The sequence below is a fragment of the Oncorhynchus masou genome, chromosome 30 (genome assembly GCF_036934945.1).
Source record: "Oncorhynchus masou masou isolate Uvic2021 chromosome 30, UVic_Omas_1.1, whole genome shotgun sequence".
In the NCBI taxonomy this organism is placed as follows: Eukaryota; Metazoa; Chordata; class Actinopteri; order Salmoniformes; family Salmonidae; genus Oncorhynchus; species Oncorhynchus masou.
In genome coordinates, this window is record NC_088241.1 from 17,591,638 (window position 1) to 17,614,515 (window position 22,878).

The 22,878-nt window shown below is 43.2% G+C and overlaps 1 protein-coding gene and 1 pseudogene across 2 annotated transcripts; one reads left to right on the plus strand and one right to left on the minus strand.

Annotated features, from left to right (window-relative positions):
• The first annotated feature begins 781 nt into the window (after nt 1–781).
• On the plus strand, nt 782–20,883 carry LOC135521601 (ribosome biogenesis protein BMS1 homolog; annotated as a pseudogene).
• pkdc (protein kinase-like domain containing) lies at nt 20,873–22,858 on the minus strand. Of its 2 annotated transcripts, none has more exons than XM_064948268.1 (2): nt 22,785–22,858; nt 20,873–22,489 (listed from the first exon to the last, which is right to left on the minus strand). In XM_064948268.1, exon 2 carries the CDS (start codon nt 22,479–22,481, stop codon nt 21,522–21,524), a length of 960 nt encoding a protein of 319 aa, XP_064804340.1. In that variant the 5' UTR covers nt 22,482–22,489; nt 22,785–22,858; the 3' UTR covers nt 20,873–21,521. The 2 variants fall into 2 exon arrangements, with proteins under 2 accessions (XP_064804340.1, XP_064804342.1); XM_064948270.1 differs by having other exon boundaries at nt 22,722–22,841.
• Nucleotides 22,859–22,878: the final 20 nt, after the last annotated feature.

A 22,878-nucleotide genomic window follows, 5' to 3' on the forward strand; every position in this document is an offset into this window, starting at 1 on the left:
TGATAGCTAGCTGGACATGCAGTTAGTGTATTAACACTCAGGTTATCTTTACGGAGTTACAAAAAGAGACTCAAAACTTGAGTAAATGTCGTAACACGAAGACGACTGACTTAATGGTCGTTAAATGAGGCAAACAATTTATGATAATGTTGTTACATGTAGTTGATTGTAGGTAGTGGTGCTCCCAAAACACCCACTCGCTATTGGGTCTGGGACAATACCAATATCTCAATCTTTTTTCCATGGCAAAAATGAAACCATGAAGCTGGTAACTCTTTGTTCCTTTAAAAACTTGCTGTATGTAAAATAGTGTGCTATAGCTTGGAAAATACATAAATATGACTCTGGATGACAACATATTTGTTTCCAACATTAGGACTGTTTTCCGAAATATGTTAAATCTGCCTTTTATTTCCTTGCTATGATGCTGAGTATCGCTATATTGGTATCGTCCCGGTCCTACTAGCTATGTTGTGAGCTGTGTAAAATGCTTGTACAATGTGTAGCATAGACCAAGTTGCTGCAGTTACTTTTACATTGTCAGACAAAGCCATCACCTCTTACTCATACTTATTTCAGATTTCCATGAGTTGAGTGACCCTGTTGTTAATAGCAAATTTCTTGACATACTGTAGGTAGTTCACTCACATACAGGGAGGTAGTTGGAACTATCTAAATGATTGTTACATGAAGCACCTAATTAAGTGGGATGTGTATAAGGCAAAGCTACATTTGATCCTCCAAGCTTCAGTTTCGGACCTGTGTGTGATTCTCAGAAAGGAGAAGATGGAGGGGAAGGAGCCAAAGAAGGAACAGAAGCGGCACCAGCAGAAGCACAGCGGGCCCAAGGCGGAGAGGAAGAAGAGCAGGAAGCAGCTGGGAACTCCTGCTGGAGATGACGAGCGCAAGAGGAACCCCAAAGCGTTTGCGGTCCAGTCAGCAGTGCATATGGCCAAACCTTCCACAGGTCAGCAGCATTCATATACATGCCCCACTATACTACACTACATGAAAAATCATCCCACCATCAGCTTTCATGTTTATGTTTTTAGCATTTATTTTGTTTTGTTTCACAAGGTTTACATAGTATATTGTTGTCATTTTAGTTACTGTGACACTAATCTGTGGTTTTCATAGAAATAACCATAGGAGTGAATGCTGTTAACATGTATCTTGAGTGGTTCAGACAGAAGGACAGACATTGAGATTTAGGAAAGCATTGTAGAGGAGGCAGCACAAAAAGTGCAGACAGACACAGTTCAACATTGTAGGAAACTATAAACACTGTTCTTTCCCCCTCTCCTAGAGCCCAGGACCTAAAGGCCAAGAAGCATCACATACCCTTGATGGACCGCACCCCTTTAGAGCCTCCCCCGATAGTGGTGGTGGTGGTAGGACCCCCTAAGGTGGGCAAGAGTACCCTCATCCGCTGTCTGATCAAAAACTTCACATGGCAGAAACTAGGGGACATCTGCGGGCCTGTGACCATCGTCTCTGGTGAGCTGAGCTTGGATGTTTCTTACTGTATTGAGATCAGTTAGGTCATATTCATTAGTGCACACCATAGCAATGCAATTTGCAACCGAAAATGGAAACAAGCACTTCTTGGAAAAGTTAAGGTAGTCCCTCCCCGTTTTGTCACGTTTGCTTCCGTTTAGTTCCTAGTGAATACAACCTTGTGTGACCACAAAGCTGTCATTTATTGTGTTGTGTTTACCTTGCGTGACCACAAAGCTGTCATGTAATGTGTTGTGTTTACCTTGTGTGCTAATGCCGCCGCACCACCATCTTAATTTTCCTATTTTGGAAAGAAGAGGCGTCTTACCTTCATTGAGTGTAGCAATGACATCAATACAATGATTGACTTGGCAAAGGTTGCTGACCTGGTAAGTTAATTTGTGTATGGTAGTTGAAGCCAAAATGTCCAAATTTCAAAGAGATCGATAACTAGATCGAATTGTACTTCTTATGATATTGGAGTACGTACAGTGACGTTGTGAGTCCCAAATGACATCCTATTCACTATATAGTACACTACTTTTGCCCAGGGCCCATGTTGCACTACTTTTGACCAGGACCCATATGGCTCTGGTCAAAAGTAGTGCATTATATAGCAAGTAGGTTGCCATTTGAGATGGACATATGAGACAATTGAATTGAACCCAGACTTCCTTACCAGACAATAAAAATAGACTTGACGTGGGGATATCAGTGAGCTAAAGACTGATATCCCTGTGGTCCACCAGGTGCTGATGCTCATTGACGCCAGCTTCGGCTTTGAGATGGAGACCTTTGAGTTCCTCAACATCTGCCAGGTGCACGGCTTCCCGCGCATCATGGGCGTGCTCACCCACCTGGACTTGTTCCGCAATAACAAGACCCTTCGCAAGACCAAGAAGCGGCTCAAGCATCGCTTCTCGACTGAGGTCTACCAGGTCAGCCCCGAATTAGAATGAGAAACGTTTTATCTTTGGTTTCACACCATAAATCGTATTAGCAATTGTGTGTAAGAGTGAGTAAGTGAGTCCATGCAAATAGTCTCTTAAAATGCAGGTGAGTACAGGTAGACTGGTCTGTACAGGTAGATGGGTCTCTGCAGGTAGACAGCTTAGGGTTAGCTGCTCAACAGTCTTATGGACTGGAGGTAGAAGCTGTCTCGGAACCTGTTTGTCCGAGACCTGATGCTCAGGTACCGCCTGCCGGAAGGTAGTGGAGAGAGCAGTCCGTGGCTGGAATCCTTGGCGATCTTCCGAACTTCCTCAGAGACCGCCTGGTGTAGATGTCCTGCTGCCTGCATGACTGGGCAGTCTTCACCACCCTCTGTAGAGCCTTGTGGTTCTGGCCGGGTAGTTGCCGTACCAGGCGGTGATGCAGTCAGACAGAATGCTCTCAATGTTGCACCTGTAAAGGTCCCTGAGGATCTGAGGGGCCAAGCCAAACCTCTTCAGCCGTCCTGTAGTCCACGATCACCTCCTTGGTTTTTCTGAGGCTGAGAGAGAGGTTATTGTCCTGGCACAACTCTGCCAGGGCTCTAACCACCTCTCTGTAGGCTTTCTCGTCATTGTTGGTGATCAGCCCTATCACCGTCGTGTCATCAGCAAATTTGATGATGGAGTTGGTTTGGCAGGTTTTTTTGTGAAGTATTTTTATTGGTTTTCACAAATATATTCAAACGGTACAGAGCATGGATAATACCAAAAGATACAACAACTGAACACCATACTGTAACTAAATATATACAATCTATAGCTAGCACATTTCATATTTAATTTCTTGGCAAGAGCTGAGATATTTCTTATGTGCTAGATAAACCTAGGAGTTAAATTAGCGGCGTTGGCTAGTCTGTGCCAACCCTGCACGTCCCCTTCATCCATCCTGCGACTCAGCTTTTTTCTCTTGTGCTATCGAAGTGACAAGTTGACTTGTGATTTTCTTAGGCTTGTCTTGATAAGACGTTTAAAAAAGTGCACACTATCTGTCAGAGCTTGTAAATGTGTTATAGTTCTAAAGGCTAACAATCTCATAAACAAGACATACGGAACCTAATCCAACACAAGTCCCTTTCCTGAACAGTGTTCCATGTCCCCTCTTTGCTTCCACAGGGTGCCAAACTCTTCTACCTGTCCGGTATGGTGTACGGAGAGTACCAGACCCAGGAGGTCAAGAACCTGGGCCGCTTCATCTCCGTCATGAAGTTCCGCCCGCTGGTGTGGCAGCAATCTCATCCCTACGTCGTGGCCGACCGGTGAGTGTCCAGACCTTTTAGAGCAATATACTTGTAATGGAACGTAGCCAGAACTGATTCAGAGTAGGGAAAGTGACATGGATCAAACCAATTAACTACCAGGGAGAAGCAGTACCCGAGCTGTGGTGTGTACTGTATGTTGCTATTATTGTTTTGTAAATGCTATGCTGCTGTTGAATGGTGCCATGTATGGTTGTGTGTAACAGAGCTGTTTTCTAATAGAAGTAATGTTTATGGTTTGTGTGTGTGTTGTGCACACTTACGCAAGTGTGCACAACACACACACAAACCATAAACATTACTGTGAGCCTGTGAGCGATGGATCCTAGCACCCTGCTTCCGTTTTCAAATGTTCTTGTTGAACTGTACCCCTTCACTGTTCCCCGATCACACTCGCCATCTACACAGCATGGAGGATTTGACGGACCCTGAGATGGTGAGGGTGGACCCCAAGTGTGATCGTACTGTATCTCTCTATGGCTACCTGAGAGGGACATACTTGAAGAATAAAGGCCAGGTCCATATCCCTGGTATGTATGCTCATTGGGTTAATAGCAAATAAGAATCTGAGCCCTTTTGAGGAACACGAACTTGTAGAGAAGAGATTAATTTAATACTGCATCAATACTCTCACACCTAGTACATATTGAGATGCACTATTCACATTCACCTATGTATTTAGCAAATAAACAGCATGTGGTTACTGCGGTGGTGTGTTTGGGAAATGTTTCACTCCTACACAGTTGTACAAAAGTGGGGTTTTGAAAACATTGATTCTGAAAGCTATATTGTCTTAACATTTGGCAATTTGGTTTGAAACCTAACACATGATGGCACCCTCTGCAGGTGTGGGGGACTTTGCAGTGGCAGACATCAGCTTCCTGCCAGACCCCTGCGCTCTGCCTGAAGCTCAGAAGAAGAGGGCGCTGAACGAGAAGGAGCGGCTGCTCTAAGCTCCCATGGCGGGGGTCGGGGGGGGTCATGTACGATAAGGACGCAGTGTACATCGACCTGCCCGGCGGCCACGTCAATCAAGAACAGGTCAGTTCCAACCCCTGGGCCATGTTCAGTAAGACTCAAAAAAGGAAAATACATTGTTTTTTTGTTAAATGTTTCAAAGTATTTTTATTGGTCAAAGTCAGATAGTTGATAGATGTGATATGGAAGTCCTGAATATAATTGACTCCTGTTATATACAATGGCTTGAGACTGTTGTAATGAGTGTACTAAACCAAAAGTGTCATGGGCCATTGAAAATTCCCTCTCCCCTGAACCTAGATAATGTCCAGAGGATTTTTGTAATGTAATTTTGGTAACACGCTCCTTTAATCAGTCATTTATGTCCCGTGTCCACTAGGAGGAGGTCCGTCCCACCACAGAGTCGGTCCAATCCCTCATCGGTACACACACCACCCTGGATGCCAAGATGGCCGCCAGCAAAGTGTCACTATTCACAGGGGCGGCTGCCCTGACCCCCGGGGAAGTGGAGGAGGAGAACGGGTGAGTGACGCTCGCGCAACAACATCTTGGAAATCTCAAATGACACCCTATTCCATATATTGATTGTGCGCTACTTTTGAAAGCCACTGGAATCATTTGAGACACAGCCTCATTGTTAAAATTGGTTCGACTAATTGTCAAGAGTCGCAGCCCTAAAATCTGTCAGTCCTTGCAATTTTGAGAGTCGCTACATTTCTCTAGTCCTAATCCTCAACTTTATAGCAAACCAAGTGGCTGCCGTTTTGTTATTTTCTGAAATAAAAAGTGGACCCTTAAATAAAGGAATAAAGAAAATTATATACATTTTTTCCTCTGACTTGTGTTGGTCTCCATCTTGTCTTACAGGCTGACGTCAGGACCCCAGGAGAGCCTAGTCTGGGACCATGAGACACAGAGAGAGAGGAGGAAGGCTGTCTTCACTGAAGAGGAAGATGACGATGATGACAGCGAGGTAGCAGTGACGAAGAGGGGGATGAGGAAGGAGAGTCTGAAGAAGAGGATGAGGGTGAAAACAAAGGGGAAGAAGAAGAAACTGTTTTGAAGAAAGAGGCAAAGGACAGAATTGAACCAAAAGAGAAGCAAGGAATAAAGACCATCCCTCCGGTGAAGAGACAAGATGGAGGAAAGGAAAGTGGAGAAAGAGACAGTGGTGGAGGTACCTGCCTTTGCAGACAGTGAGGATGAGCTGGAAATGAGTGAGGAGGAGGAAGGAGAAGGGGGGAAGGGAGAGCGGGAGAGTGAAGGAGAGGAAAGTGATTCGGAGGGGGAAGAAGATGAAGAAGACGGTGCAGTGGAAAAGTGTGATCTCAAACCAATAGACTCGGGTCATTGCTCTGAGGAGGATGCGAGTGATTCAATAGAAGATGACTGTGAAAACAAAGCCTCGGGCAAAGAAAGCAAGAAGTCAAATGCCACCTCCAAAATGGAAGAGGAAGATGAGGAGATGGAGGGAGGAGAGCTGTGCTATGAAAGTTCAGGTAATATTCGGTCAATTCAGCGTATTTCCATTGTGACCCCTCCCTCTTGTCTATACTACCTCTTCAGGGTCCACAGATTTTGTTCAATAATGCTGCTCTGAATTTAATACCAAGTTGACTACTTGAATCAGGTGTGTTAGTGTCAGGCTGGAACAAAAACCTGCACACACTGGTGTAAGCAATATTGTGATGGATGCACCTTACTCCAACAGTTGTCTGTTGAATTCAAAACCAACCTAGCCCTTACTCTCTAGGCACGCCTGTAGATCTGACAGGACTGGATAGGTTTCTTGTCTTGTGATAATCTAATGACCTATCCAATCGTATTAAATTTACAGGAGTGCCTAGGAGCTAAGGGTCGATTTAACATTCAGAATGCGTGCTTCGGTCTGCCATATTGCTTTCGCCTTGTGAATACTGATGGGGAGGGGAAGTGGCCAAATGGAACAAGAACTTAAGTTGGAATCAATAATTAATTTGACCTTTGATCCTAACCCACCTCATGTTTCTCAGGGGCACTGCGGTGGAAGGAGGGTCTGCAACAGAAAGCGTCGGAGGCGTTTCTACGGCAACAGCGCGCCGCCCCCAACCTGCGTAAACTGGTGTACGGCACAGGTAACGTCTCCTCCTCAGTTTCAGTAACAATATTATAATTTTTTGCTGTTAATTTTACTGCCATTTTCCCTTTCATCCTAATGTCATGGCGGTCTTGTTTGTTGGGCACTAGTCTTTTCTTTAATGCACACTATAGCAAAACGTTTAGCAATGAAAATGAGCATTTGTTACTGGACTATTTTGCCCCATTTGCTTCTGTTTTTGCCTAGCCTTGATTTCTGACTGACTACGCTTGTCTCCTTCAGTGGCAGAGGATGATCGTGATGGAGAGAAGGATGAAGAGGAGCTGGGAGGGCTGTTTCGAGTCAGTCGCCCCGAGAAGGGCAAGAAGCATCGTGCGGACGGCGTGGACTGCTCCCGTTTTGACCCCGATGCCGCTCGCAATTGGGACCTGGAAGAGGTAGATTTCTTTTACAAAACCATATTGTAGCGCCCCTTTCCTTTGTCCCATCTCTTTTACTACAGGGTTTATCTTCCTCTCCCCAAGGGTTGCACATTTTTGTTTTAACCCAGCACTAGCACACCTTATTTGGCACTGGACATTTTAAAGTGTGGAAGGACCAACAGTTGGAAGAAAGGCATTAAGTAAGATGTTAGATGGAGCTATGGATGGAGGCATCCATACATTTCATATTCTTACCTGGGTTGGGGTCAATATAATTTAGTTTCCATCAATTCAAGAGATGAATTAAATTTATTGAGAATATTTTTGTTCTAATTGACATAAATATTGTTTCCTCTAATTGACATAAATATTGTTTCCTCAGATGCTGGACTCTATACGGGACTGTTTTGTGATGGGGAAATGGGAAGACGATCAAGATGCTGCTACATTGCTGAAAGAGGATGGTAAGGAGTTGCTGCTCAATAATGTTGGCATTGTTTTCATGACTTTCTTGGTCTTCTCCTTAAGTGCGTTATAACTGCAATCTGTCCCATTTTAAATGCAATCTGTAAAGGTCGACTCCTGTGTTCACATCGAAATTAATCTTCCCCAATTCAAATTATTTTCATGTGCTCCGGATATGGGCTCATATTCCCAACAGAGTAGTCCCAATCCATCAGGGCTATGTACATTTATAGCAGAAGCCCACTGTTCATTATCACCCCCTTGCTAACTCACTCTTCTTTTCTCTTTTAGAGGAGCTGTATGTTGACTTTGAGGACTTGGAGACAGGGGCAGTGCACAAGGGGAAAGCTGGCAAGCAGAAGGACCAAGCTAAGGAAGAAAGTGATGATGATGAAGAGGAGGAGAAGCTGATGATGGTGGACGACTAGACCCAGAAGAACAAGCGTCTGGAGAAGAAACGGCGGCTGAAGGAGCGTTTCGACACGGAGTAAGACGACGGAGACGCCACCTACTTTGACGACCTCAAGGAGGAGCTGCAAAAACAGGCAGAGTTGAGGGGTTATGGGGTCATAGGTAAATGTTTGATATGACAGGAGGCAGAAGTCTCTTGCCCTGTTTTATTACTTCATAAATGCCTCCTTTGTCCTTGATGCAAACACAGATTAAAAAAAAAAAAAGTTTTGTATAGGTATTTTGACACTTCATTTAGACAGTTATGAAATGAGTGGTGGTTACAGTCAGGTGGGAGAAACTGTGGGAAGGTTGGATGCAGGCAATGTTCCCTAAAAAATGTAGTCACTAAGCAAATTTCAGGTCTGCTGAACTTTGAACTTCCAGTGCACGTTTACTGTGCACCCTGAGGCTGTACCCGCTTTAAGTTTGTTTTAACAGTGGCCAAGTAGCCTACTGTGGCTATTTGATCATAATGTAGGCCGTAATGTAGATCATACAAAAACAATGGAGAACATTTTAGCATGGAAATAGCTGTTCTATCATTTAGCCTACAGTAGCAGCCAATATGTGGTGTTCAATGCCTACATTCCATTAGACTTAAAAAAAATACAGTTGAAGTTGGAAGTTTACGTACACCTTAGCCACATACATTTAAACTCAGTTTTTCACAATTCCTGACATTTAATCCTAGTAAAAATGTCCTGTCTTAGGTCAATTAGGATCACCACTTTATTTTAAGAATGTGAAATGTCAAAATAATAGTAGAGAATTATTTATTTCAGCTTGTACTTCTTTCATCACATTCCCAGTGGGTCAGAAGTTTACACACACTCAATTAGTATTTGGTAGCATTGCCTTAAAATTGTTTAACTTGGGTCAAATGTTTTGAGTAGCCTTCCACAAGCTTCCCACAATAAGTTGGGTGAATTTTGGCCTATTCCTCTGCTGGTGTAACTGAGTTACTGAGCTGAGCTGGTGTAACTGAGTCAGGTTGTAGACCTCCTTGTTCGCACACGTTTTTCAGTGCTGCCCACAAATGTTCTATAGTATTGAGGTCAGGGCTTTGTGATGGCCACTCCAATACCTTGACTTTGTCGTCCTTAAGCCATTTTGTCACAACTGGAAGTATGCTTGGGGTCATTGTCCATTTGGAAGACCCATTTGCGACCAAGCTTTAACTTCCTGACTGATGTCTTGAGATGTTGCTTCAATATATCCACATAATTGTCTTTCCTCATGATGCCATCTATTTTGTGAAGTGCACCAGTCCCTCCTGCAGCACAGCACCCCAACAATATGATGCTGCCACCCCCGTGCTTCACGGTTGGGATGATGTTCTTTGGCTTGCAAGCCTCCTCCTTTTTCCTCCAAACATAACGATGGTCATTATGGTCAAAAAGTTATATTTTTGTTTCATCAGACCAGAGGACATTTCTCTAAGAAGTACGATTTTTTTCCCCCATGTGCGTTGCAGACCGTAGTCTGGCTTTTTTTATTGGGGTTTTTGAGCAGTGGACACTTCCTTGCTTCCTTGTCGATATAGGCCTAGTTTTACTGTGGATATAGATACTTTTGCACCGGTTTCCTCCAGCATCTTCATGAGGTTCTTTGCTGTTGTTCTGGAATTGATTTGCACTTTTCGCACCAAAGTATATTACTCTCTAGGAGACAGAACACGTCTCCTTCCAGAGCGGTATGATGGCTGCGTGGTCCCACCACCAATTGACTCAAATGATGTCAATTAGCCTATCAGAAGCTTCTAAAGCCATGACATCATTTTCTGGAATTTTCCAAGCTGTTTAAAGGCACAGCCAATTTAGTGTATGTAAACTTTTGACCCACTGGAATTGTGATACAGTGAATTATAAGTGAAATAATCTGTCTGTAAACAATTGTTGGAAAAATGACTTGTGTCATGCACAAAGTAGATGTCCTAACCGACTTGCCAAAACTATAGTTTGTTAACAAGAAATTTATGGAGTGGTTGAAAAACAAGTTTTAATGACTCCAACCTAAGTGTATGTAAACCTCCGACTTCAACTGTGTATATATATATTTTTTTACATGCAGGCTTGAAGTTAACCTGTTTATCCAAGGAGGTGACTGAAACTTTTTATTTTATGCAAAAAAAACACAAATTCAATATTATTCCCATACCATTATTCCAGAGAATCAGACAAATTATGCTACACTCTGCTTATTGGCTACCTATTCAAGACCGTCTCAAAATCCAACACTTCCCCTTTAAGAGATTAAAAAGCTCAGTACCTGACTTGCTTTTCAAAGATGGCTAGAAATGTACACATTTTGTGCTCTTGTTGGAAGGAACCACTCCCCCATTGTTGACTATAAATGAGCTATACCAGGGCTAATAACTCACTAAGTAGCCAAAAATATGAACAACTGTGAACACGTGGCAACATGCAGCTCTCACTTTGATCTCAAATCAAGCGCATCTACTCAAGACCGCTCATACTGTAGCCTGAACACGGTACAGTTGAAAGTGAATGACACAGATCCATATGGCAATGGCTATTTGCATATAGGCCTACTGCAGCTCTGATTGGCTATGGCGCACCGGTCCGTGTAGAATAATGCGGAGTCATGCCTGACAATGCAATAGAATCCCATTCCAAGAAAATATCTTGCATATTTAGTTTTGCATACGGAATCTTGCAGTTAGTTCTGTTTTCGGTACATTACATTGAAAGTGGCTAGTATTGCGTTGATGCGTTCACAATTGCCACAGTAGAGCGAAATGTTGTAGTGTTAACCAAAGGGGAAAACTGTAGAAAGTTGAGTGATGTTCAACCTCAAGCTTCTGTGCGCTCTCATATTTCTTCTGCACGGCTGCGCGCACACACAGCTTAGAGGGAACATTGGATGCAAGGTATTGTCTCCAGTGGGGAGCTTCGCATATGTGACATGGCTGGAGTGTTACCACTCAACCACTGCGCGTAATCACAGACCTGAATTGATTGGATTGGGGAGTGAACAGGGTGGTAAACTTACTTGCACCTACATAACCACCAGATCAAAGTATATTCAGTATGTGGCCCGTGTGGGATTCAAACCAACAACCCTGGTGTTGACAGCACCATGTTCTAACCCACTGAGCCTTTCATTTCACCACAATCTCTAAACCTTTCTCCTCTTCCTAGCTGAACCGGGCTGAGTTTGAGGACGTGGATGATGAGACACGGGTCCAGTACGAGAGCTTCCGACCTGGCATGTATGTCCGTCTGGAGATCCCCTCCCTGCCCTGCGAGTTTGTCACCAACTTTGACCCTCACTATCCCATCATCCTCGGGGCTCTAGGTGCCAGCGAGGGGAATGTAGGCTACCTGCAGGTAAGTGAAGGGTTAACGAGTCAGGCTCTATTTAATTTAAATTGAAATAGAGTGAATTGGACTTCCAGTTCAAGAACAAACTCCTTGACTGTGTCTGAAATATCACCCTAAATACAGGGACGTCCCATTGAGACCGATGTTTCTTTTGCAAGGGAGCCCTGAGTCACACAAATGCCTGACACAATTATAACAATCCAAGACGGGAGCATGAAACATACAAAAATCTATTTTGAAAAACGCATGCGTTCCTCTGTAAAAAGGTGTAATTTACCAATACCCTGAAATGTCTGAAAGGCAACGGTCCAATATTAGGGTATTCTGAAATGTGTATGTGGCACGTAAAAACTAAAGGCTGTTTTACCTAAATCACTAATGAGAACAGGGATTTCAAGAATTACTGTGAGCGAGTAAGGTATTTGTACTTCTGTAGGTCAGGAGCGATGTAGTATGGTAGTTTCTGCACGAGCGCTTTATAAATTAAGAGAAGGCCATGTTCTCTGCGTTGCCAATGATGGCCAGTCTACTTCCTGATACAGATCACAGTGACGGAAAGTCAACTGAACTATTTATTCTATCACGCGAAAGGCACAATGTTTCTGTAGAAGAAGCCCATCTTAATTCTGTTTCTTCGTTAGCTCATCTACATGTTTTAAATTACTACTTGTCATCGATCCAAATGCCAAGGTATTTATGAGTGGACGTGCTCCATTCAGCGTGCAGATATGTCTGAGCTCCGGGAACAGAATATACTTTGTTTTAGCTGCATTCAGTACCAGTTTGTGGTCAACAACTTTTGTATGACATTTTAAAGCAGTCTGCAGATCAGCTATAGCCTGGTTCAAAGAGGAGGTAGAGTACAGCACAATGTCACCAGCGTAAGTGTAGTTTACAGTTTTTGACTAAGGAACCAATATCGTTTATGTACAGTGGGAATAGTATTGGCCGTAAATCAGTGATGTAGTGGTGCCTGGGAAGTGGGTACATAGGCCTAAACTCGCTCTCACACTTTCTTTTAAACAGAATGTTTTAAGTCCACAACAATGCTTATACCATTTCAGGAGACCACACTTGAGGTCTTGGGAACAATCTAAGAAATGTTACATTTTGAGTGTAGTAATTCATTAATTAATTCAACTGCAGGCATCTAGCACTGTTCAGTTAGCTGTGTTTCTGTATTGCACATTCCATGGAAACTTCTATGGACGTTACAGTAATTTGCACGGAATACTGCCTTTATATTCCTAGCTAGTACTTCCGGGTGTGTTTACACATTGCGTCCCTGTGATCCTGTTTCATGTTGTTCATTACTCTTGTGTGTAGATGTTTGTAGATATTGGTTACCTGTGCTCCTAGTATATGTTATTTAGGGCTGTCCCCGACTAAAACAAATATTGGTAGACCGAAAGTTGTCTGTTCTTTTCACCAATCGATTGGTCCAAATTTGAAACTGTGTATTTTTCCATATATATATACACACCCTATATGCTTTTAATAAAATCAACTATATATGCATTGAGCTTGTCTGATGCGTTAAACTCACTGTTTGATGAAATAAGAAGTAAGACACATGACTCGAGGGAGCCAGAGATCAAGATAACCAGAAGAAAGAATCTTAACCTGACCAGACCATCCTCGTCCCGCTCCTACTGGCTTTTACAGATTCTGCCATTATTCTCCTGAAGTTGCCAGTAATAGGCTGTACGAGGAGCTAGCAAACTTTCTCATGTGGAATACAAATGTATCTTACCATTTCTACTGATCTGCATGCCAGTTATGGTTTTCATATGTACATTTTCATGGAACAGTTTCATTTTATTTATAATAATGACTTCGTATCTCTAAATCATTGTCATGTGGTTAATCAAAATTCTATCCAAATGAAAATGATGAACCTAAAAAGTAACTTCTGCCATTGACAATTCTGTAAAAATAGCCTATAAAGCCAACAAATAAAACCCTTGCAGCCCGCAGGTAGAAAATAATCCTGATAAAAATAAATATCATATCAATCACATTGGCTTCACGTGGCCTTTCTGCAACGAACTTGAAACATTGTATTAACTTAGGTCCGGCCTGACGTGCCTTGCAATTTTGTATAAAATATTCTGGGCACAGAGGCCGTGTCTAGACTTGACAGTTCATGCAGCTTTAGTATTCTGATCATAGAGTTCTGTTCACGGAATTCTGTACTCGTGCATCTACACCTACATTTAAACGTGTCCGGATTCCCTATTCCCGCGCTATATTCAAATGCCAGTATGCGTTCTAAAAACGGTGAAATAGGCAAATTATTGTAGCACAACAACTGATGGCAGTAGATAACTATTGTAGCTAACAAGCAACGCTAAAAGGGATTGCAAACGGGTTAGCATAACTCTAGCCCAAACATTTTTTGTTCCAAATATTAGCTAGCTGGCTAGTATTTGAGGCCAGAAAACACGTTACTCACACACTAGGAACGTATTTACTCCAACGTTATAATGAAAAGGTGCCTCGGTCCCAGAACAGAAGTATTCTTGAGACTGTACCTGAGGAGAAATCTGCACAAAATGCAGCCTGACAACCTTCTGAAGTGGTCAGTTTGATCTAAACACAATCGGACCACAAAGCAACTTTTGTGCATCTCGACCAGTCTTTTCAATGTGGTCTTTTGTATTCTGATAGCAGAAGTCAAATGTACGTGTCAAGTGTAGACACGACCACAGTTTCCCGCACCAGTGAGCTCACAACACAGGAATTGTCATTCTCAATGGATGTAAAAACAGACTTTGTTTGAGGTAAACAAAACATGACTTTGAGATGCTCCACAGCTCATTCGTTGTGGTGCGTTAAGCCAATCAGAAATACTAACAGATCCCCAAATGGGTACATTTATGTCAACAAGCCAATGCGCCTACATCTATGTGTAATCAGGTACGCTTCCCAATTTCAGAATACTATCTTGTCTGTGCTAGATGGGTATTTAAGTTCTGGTCAGATAGCCAAAAAAGCATGTTCTTTTTTGGTTATTCAACACCCTAAAATTGCCACTTTCTATACTTTGCTGAAATTACACAAGAATGTTACACGACCTCCAGGGCGCCCTATTGTAGCGGGCATTGATGCAGTAACGGCCCCTCTATCTACTTTTGTTGACTTTTTTTATTAGACCACTCGAAGAACAGCTCCCCTCCTTTGTAAAGGACACCAGCAGTATGATCTCTATCATTGAATCTCTTGATCCTCTCCCTGAGAATACCTTGTTAGTTACTTTTGATGTTGAGTCATTATACACTGGTAATATTCCACACGAGGGCGGTATTGAAGCTATGGAACATTGTCTTCTGCAACGTGACCCTAATGAACTACCTTCCAGTGCATGCATTGTGACATTGGCTGAAATAGTACTCACGCATAACTATTTCATGTTTCTAAATTATTTCTTTATTCAGACGAAAGGTACTGCTATGGGATCCCCCATGGCTCCTAACTATGCTAATTTGTATGTGGGTTATATGGAGAAAGTCTATTTTCAATCCTCTCAAAAATGTTTTCTTGCCTCACATCATTATTTGGAAACGGTATATTGATGATATTTTTGTTCTATGGAGGGGTGATGCAAAACAGCTCCAGGCGTTCCATGCTTTTCTTAACTCCTGTTCTGAGCATTTGAGATTTACTATGCAATCTGATACACGTCAAATCAGTTTTCTTGATCTTCTGATCTTGTGTGAAGATACACTGATCTTTACAGGAAGCCTACTGATCGTAACAGTTTGTTGAGGGCTGATAGTTGTCACCCACTTCCCTTGACAAATAGTTTGCCCTACAGCCAATTCTGTCGAATCAAAAGAATTTGCAAAAAACAGTCCGATTTCGACAGAAATATGGCTGAGACGCAAAGAAAGTTCAAGGAGAGGCGATACAAGAATGTTCAGATTAATATTTCCATTGAGAAAATTCGAAAACGAGACATGACCTTTTTCAAGGTCAGTCTCGCAAAAAGACGCATTCTTGCGTTCTAACTACCCGCTATTCAAAGTGCTCATCCTAAAATCTGATGACAGTCTCGGTAATGTGTTTTCGGACCTTCCCTTGGTCGTATTCTCGCGGGGCAGAAATCTGAGACCAATTGGTAAACTCTGATTTACCAACCCAAGATATTCCTGAACAACGTCTATTTGCGCCCCTACTGGATGGAAATTACAAATGTAATGGCTGTGCTCAATGCAATGGCACTTGTGAATTTAGATCCTTCAAACACCCAGAAACAGGGAAATTGATCCCAACAAAAGGCAGTTATTTATCTTATAACTTGTCCTTGTGGTAAACATTATGTAGGTAAAACAAAGCGCGAATGAAAAGTACGTGTCTCAGAGCATCGTAGCACCATTAGGTGTAAAAACTTGACTTATCCAGATGCGGCCCACTTCTTGGAGGCAGGCCACTCGATTTCGTCTCTGCGTTATATTGGCATCGAAGCCAGACTATTGGTCTGATTGGATTCTGAACCTCTGACCTAACCCTTGACCCTTTCTCCCCTCTTGGTAGCCGGTGGTGCGAGCGCAGTGCCACTTCAACAAGCTGCACATCCCCCAGGAGCTGTAGAAGGCATTGCCCTTCAAGAGCAAGCCCAAACAGGACCAGCACAAGGACCTCCAGAGGCCTGCTGTCATACGGGAGCCCCACGAGAGGAAGGTAAGGGTCTCCTTAAGGAAACGATGATGAAAAATCCCATTGGATTCTGGGATGTTTGTCAGATTTACTCATTCTCTTTATCTCTGATGTACTAATATGCTGTGAAAGCGAAAAACATAAATCACCACCTTATTTTATTAGAAACCGGACTGGCCGAGGTGCAGACTTTTGTTCTAGCCCACCACTAACACATTTGATTCAACAAATGGTGGTCTAGATGATCTAAATCTGTGTAAAGGCTGGGCTGTAACAAAAACCTACACACTGTCGCCACCTCATAATATGTGGTGGGCATCCACACACACCAATAATGGTATATATGAATGGACAAAGCCATTGATCACGGGATGCCATTCATTCCTATGTGAAGACTCCATAGCACATTGAAGCCAAATTTAAGTCGGTTAAGTTACAGTGCTGCTCCCTCATTGAGTAACTCCAGTTGAAGGACGACCCAGGTACTGCAGGCTGCCATTAGCAACTAATTTCTGCTGTGTGAGATTTTAAAATAGTTTCAAGGACATACAACTGGTGTATTAAAGTAATTATTGGTACAATGATTGTCTTAGAATTTGATTTTTTACAGTAAGATGGACCATGAAGACTACCATTTTTTTCTGCCAACAATGCCTGCAGTACCGCGATCAGCCTCGAACATTTGTGGCTTCAATGACTGCCCCTGACGCGCACACACACGAATGACACTGCATTTGAAATCTGAGCATGTGCCCTCTCTTGTCCACCAGGTGGCGGCGCTGCTCAACGCGCTGAGCACGGTGCACAACTACAAGAGCAAGAAAGTGCACACAGTGCAGCACGCTAAGCACAAGGACTTCCTGCGGCAGCGGAGCAAGGCGGAGAAGGACAAGCTCAAGAGGCAAAGAAGAAGCTTTACCGTATGATGGGCCAGAAGGAGAAGAAGAGTCAGAGGTCCAGTCTGAAAGGGGCGCCGCAGGATGACTGATTTGTAATTCAATATGACTTCTTAAAGACCAGTGTAATAACTTTTCGACCTACCAATGGATTGGAATAACCCTGTTTAAGCATAATCTGTTGGGCTGCAGTGGAGTAGGGGGAAATTGCCCCTAGATGCTGATCTCGGGTCAGTTTAGCATTTTCCCCGCAAATGGTTAGTGATATTTTGGCAATTAAGCCTATTGTTTTACTTCCCTAGTCAGAGAAACTCATTCATGGATACCATTTCTGTTTCTGCATACAGTATGAAGGAAGGATTCGGGGAGGGGAAGCCACACACACTGTGGCCTCTACCACTCATCTAGCTTCAATCTTGTGTGGTGTTTTAATAAAAAATAACAAAGATATTACAAAATTATGAGTGCCTTAACAGTAAAGTAAGTGTAAATCTATAATATATTTTGATCGAGTAGAAGTTTCATAATGGCTAGGTTGTTTCAAATGCACTAAGTGGAAGCACATGGCATTTCAGCAACTTTGAAGTTGTGCCTGTCAGAGCAAACTCATCATGGATATAACCCGTTTTAGTATGGACATTGCCATTGAGGACTACCACCATTTTAAAGTAGTCAACGGGGTGAGATTCATCCGCCAATGAAGGAAAATGTACTACTTTAAAATGGAGATGGTCACAATGGCGCTGCCCATGCAGTCAGACGCTATAGAGCCCCACAGCGGAGGTGTTATAATACCCTAGTGGTCTAATGGTAATGGTTTTTCCAACATTCATTTTTCCCATAAGTCATTTTAGAAACACTTAAAATAAGGGCTGTGTTTCATGTAGGCTTAACCTGGTCGGACGTTTTGATATCATGCAAGGTGATTTATCAATATATTCGGCTCTATTTACTCATTCTAAAATGCTAATTAGACATCATGCAAGATTAAACATCCCTGCAAGATCCTGCACGTCATCTCTAGCTGACATCTTTGCTAACAGGTATTTTTGTCAATTTAAAACTTGCACAAGACAGCTCACAGAAGTGTCAATTGTGAAGACATTTATTCATTACTAAATGTAGCTAACATTAGATAGTTAATCCAGAGATTCTTACTTTTGCCACTGTTCGGCAGTCTCGTTCAGATCATCGTGGCATTTAGTTCTTTATGATGGCCACATCAGTGTTTAAATTCTAATATATTGATACATTCTAATATATTGATAAAAGCACCTTGTCCTAGACTTGAGAGATTTACATGGTTATCAAAATGTCACTCCAGGATAAACCTACGTGAAACACGGCCGTTAATATTTTCTAAAACCCCTATGGGGGAAAATGAATGGTTGAAAAGCGATTTGGAACCATTTCCTTGTTTGACCGCTAGGTTTTATGGGTATGAAGACTCAACCTGGGGTACTTTAAAGTCAGATACAAAAGAGTCCTCTGTCTCTATGGCCTGTTGTCATACATCTGCCCTCTCATTGGCTGGAATGTTCCCACCTGATCTCGCCTCCTCCCACCTGCCTTCCATCTTTGAGAACATGTATTTTCATTGTTAGTGGTCACTCGAATATAGATTAACATAGGCTAAGGAGATCTTACACGTTTTTGTTACATTACATTTACATTTAAGTCATTTAGCAGACGCTCTTATCCAGAGCGACTTTGTTCTGAGATAGTCATTTAACTTGACCTTAATGAATGCCTTTTATGCTTGTTGTGATTACATGAATGCTTCAAAGTTCAAAAGTGACGTTAGCTAATGAACATGATCTCATAGAATAAAACTAGTAAAATCGAAGCCTGTGTTTACGGTAGACTTTTTCACTGTTTATCTAAAAAAATATATATACACTGCTCAAAAAAATAGAGGGAACACTAAAATAACACATCCTAGATCTGAATGAATGAAATATTCTTATTAAATACTTTTTTCTTTACATATGAATGAGCTGACAACAAAATCACACAAACATTATCAATGGAAATCAAATTAATCAACCCATGGAGTTCTGGATTTGGAGTTACACTCAAAATTAAAGTGGAAAACCACACTACAGGCTGATCCAACTTTGATGTAATGTCCTTAAAACAAGTCAAAATGAGGCTCAGTAGTGGTGTGGCCTCCACGTGCCTGCATGACCTCCCTACAACGCCTGGGCATGCTCCTGATGAGGTGGCGGATGGTCTCCTGAGGGATCACCTCCCAGACCTGGACTAAAGCATCTGCCAACTCCTGGACAGTCTGTGGTGCAATGTGGCATTGGTGGATGGAGCGAGACATGATGTCCCAGATGTGCTCAATTAGATTCAGGTCTGGGGAACGGGCGGGCCAGTCCATAGCATCAATGCCTTCCTCTTGCAGGAACTGCTGACACACTCCAGCCACATGAGGTCTAGCATTGTCTTGCATTAGGAGGAACCCAGGGCCAACCGCACCAGCATATGGTCTCACAAGGGTCTGAGGATCTCATCTCGGTACCTAATGGCAGTCAGGCTACCTCTGGCGAGCACATGGAGGGCTGTGCGGCCCCCCAAAGAAATGCCACCCCACACCATGACTGACCCACCGTCAAACTGGTCATGCTGGAGGATGTTGCAGGCAGCAGAACGTTCTCCATGGCGTCTCCAGACTCTGTCACGTCTGTCACATGTGCTCAGTGTGAACCTGCTTTCATCTGTGAAGAGCACAGGGCGCCAGTGGCGAATTTGCCTAATCTTGGTGTTCACCGGCAAATGCCAAACGTCCTGCACGGTGTTGGGCTGTAAGCACAACCCCCACCTGTGGACGTCGGGCCCTCATACCACCCTCATGGAGTCTGTTTCTGACCGTTTGAGCAGACACATGCACATTTGTGGCCTGCTGCAGGTAATTTTGCAGGGCTCTGGCAGTGCTCCTCCTTGCACAAAGGCGGAGTTAGCGGTCCTTCTGCTGGGTTGTTGCCCTCCTACGGCCTCGTCCACGTCTCCTGATGTACTGGCCTGTCTCCTGGTAGCGCCTCCATGCTCTGGACACTACGCTGACAGACACAGCAAACCTTCTTGCCAAAGGCTCGCATTGATGTGCCATCCTGTTTGTGTTCCCTTTATTTTTTTGAGCTATGTATATCTAATTTCCCCATAGGCTTTGGCCAACGAGCCATGCCGGAGTTAGTGCCTATAAAAAGACGCCATTACCATTATGCTCTATACAACAGCTGATCCAAAGGGGGTGTGGCATATGTCAAAACTCTTCTGCAGTGGGATACATTTGGGAACTCCCTAAAAACACGCCACTTCGATGCAGGTTAGGAGAGCATTTTAACGAATCCTAACCCTTTTCCTAAAATTACTAGGTTAGGAGAATTAGGTAAAGGTTAGGAAAAGGGTTTGGGAAAATCACTTTTGGTCATAGCTGTATCGAAGTGGGGTGTTTTTAGGGGATCTCGTGTGCAACAGCTGATTACAATATGTCACTAACTACAGTTATTTTGGCTGGATCTGACTCCATCTCATCTGCACTGATATGAAAATTCCAAATAGGTGAAAGTACTATTGTGGGTCGCTATCAGGGAGATGCCTTCAACTATCCAGCACCTATTTTACATCCGTGCAGATAAAGGAAAGAGAAATACACTTCACACTTGATGCACTGTGGTACTACATTTTGGTTGTCTGTTTTTGTTAACTTGTCCCCATAGAGAAAGCATAGGGAATGTGTCATTCTTCGTGGTAAATAATATGGATACAATGGAAATGGTTAAAAGTTCTCATTCTTACAAGCTATGCAGAACCAAAACACTGCAAGGTGGGAATTAAAAGTGCTTTATTAAGTTTATCTGCAGATATCAAATTGCAGCTTAGTCACGAAACGTGGCAATTCCTTAAACTGTGTAGGCAATGCCATACACACTTACATAGAAAAAAAACGAAATGTCCCTTGTCTGTCAAATGTTGAATAAAATTATATTTGAACTGCCGATTGTCCGTAGTGTTGGTCTGTCAACTGGCCATTTCTTGTTGTTGTACATATCCACAGTAAAGTATTATTAAACCGATTTAAAGTACATACACGTGATGCATACTAACAGGTGTTTACATGGGTTATGTGCATATGGGTGATAGAAATGTATACTTCAGTACTTGTGCTCTAAATAGTCTGGTAAAAACTTCAGTGAATATTGTCTCAAATTTCGAGCAGCTGAAGAACCAGCCGCACAGACAACTGCTAAAGTAAGTTTAAATGTAATTTAAAACATACTAGCTTGTTGGAAAACTTTTTTCAGTGCATTGTTTGATTGTATACCAATAATTGGGCTCAAAGTCTGCCTAATAAATCAATCTTCTGCTCTCCTCCCAACAACACACACAACAAATCAGTTTTTCTGATCTACATCCCTCAATACAATCCAGTCCACTCAGCAGGTGATTGATGAGCCTAAATGGCAGAGGCTTAAGTCACCGTTTCAGTTTCCTCAGCACCTCTTTAGTCAACTGCTTAGTGTATCTGTTGATCTTCCGGTGTCCTGGCATCCATCCCAGGAGAAAGCGATGGAAGTCTGTCCAGGCAAAGGCAAACATCTCCCTCCATTCTTTCTCCAGGGCAGGAAAGTCCACCTGCTTGGTTACTGATGCCCTCAGTTCTGTGAAGTAGTAGTCCAGCAGGCCAGGAACCCTCTTTTCAAGCTGTTTCTCCTCTATTTCCTCCAGGAGGTAGACAATATCCTTCATCCCACAGCCTCCGCCCACATACTGAAAGTCCACTGCCGCCACACCCTGTCCACTCCCAGAGAAGCAGAAGTTGGCTAGTTTGGCATCTCCGTGAATGATTGTCTTGAAGCTGCATTCATTGAGGATCCTGTCAATCTCCCCGGCAGCTGCTTTGAGCTGGGCGTCGTCCATGGTATTCAGCTCGTCAGGGCGTGTTTCCAGGTGCCAATAGGTACCTACGGGCCACAGCCCCTCTGGCACCACCCCCAGGAAGAGGCCATGGAAGTGGGCCAGCCAGCTGAGGCAGGCCCTCATCTCTGCGTCCCTAACGCTGGTTCTTCTCTGGTCGAAGCCCACCACATCCAGGTCCTCCAGAACGATCAGCTTTTCGTCCCCGTATGAACAAGCAGCCAGGCAGGCTGGCATTCGACAGCCATCATTGGTGGAGTAGTTCTGGTACCAGTGCGTCTCCACTTGGTAGGACCTCACCTTGCGCATGTGAGACAGGTCTGTGTTCCAGCCTCCAGGGTGCTCAGCCCCCTTTGGGAACATGACATGTTTGACAACGACAGAGGGGCGGTCACAGCCATCTAAATGGACCCTCACAATCTGGCCATAGCCGCTCCACAGCGTCTGGATTTTGTCACCAACACGCAGAGCCTTTGCACCACACTCCTGCAGAATAAGGTCCTGATATTCTTGTTTCATCCTGAAGTCTTTCACCAGACCGAAAAATAACAGATTAGGTTGTGTCAAAATCTGTCAAAACGACATCTTTTCACAAAAGACTGATAAATTAGGGCATTAAAGTGTTGACTGAAGGAACAACAAAGTAAGCATGCACACAGTTTGATTGAGTAGGAAATGCAAGTCTATGCGTTTCACACACATGGAGGAAATTGAACTTCGACTGAAACTAATTAAGTGTCATATTTCAAATCCACACACCGCTATCTCACGAGGGACACAGTCAAAACATTAGTTAACAACGCCAATGTGCGTAAAACTCACGATGAACATGCGTTGCACGTCGAGTTGTACTGTGTTATGTTTCGATCATGAATACTCTTCAACGTGAACTGGAGATTTACATCAATCAATGGCG

Bases quoted from the DNA above. Each gene is read 5' to 3' on its own strand.
- pkdc (XM_064948268.1), bottom strand. From the start codon at position 22,481: ATGAAACAAGAATATCAGGACCTTATTCTGCAGGAGTGTGGTGCAAAG.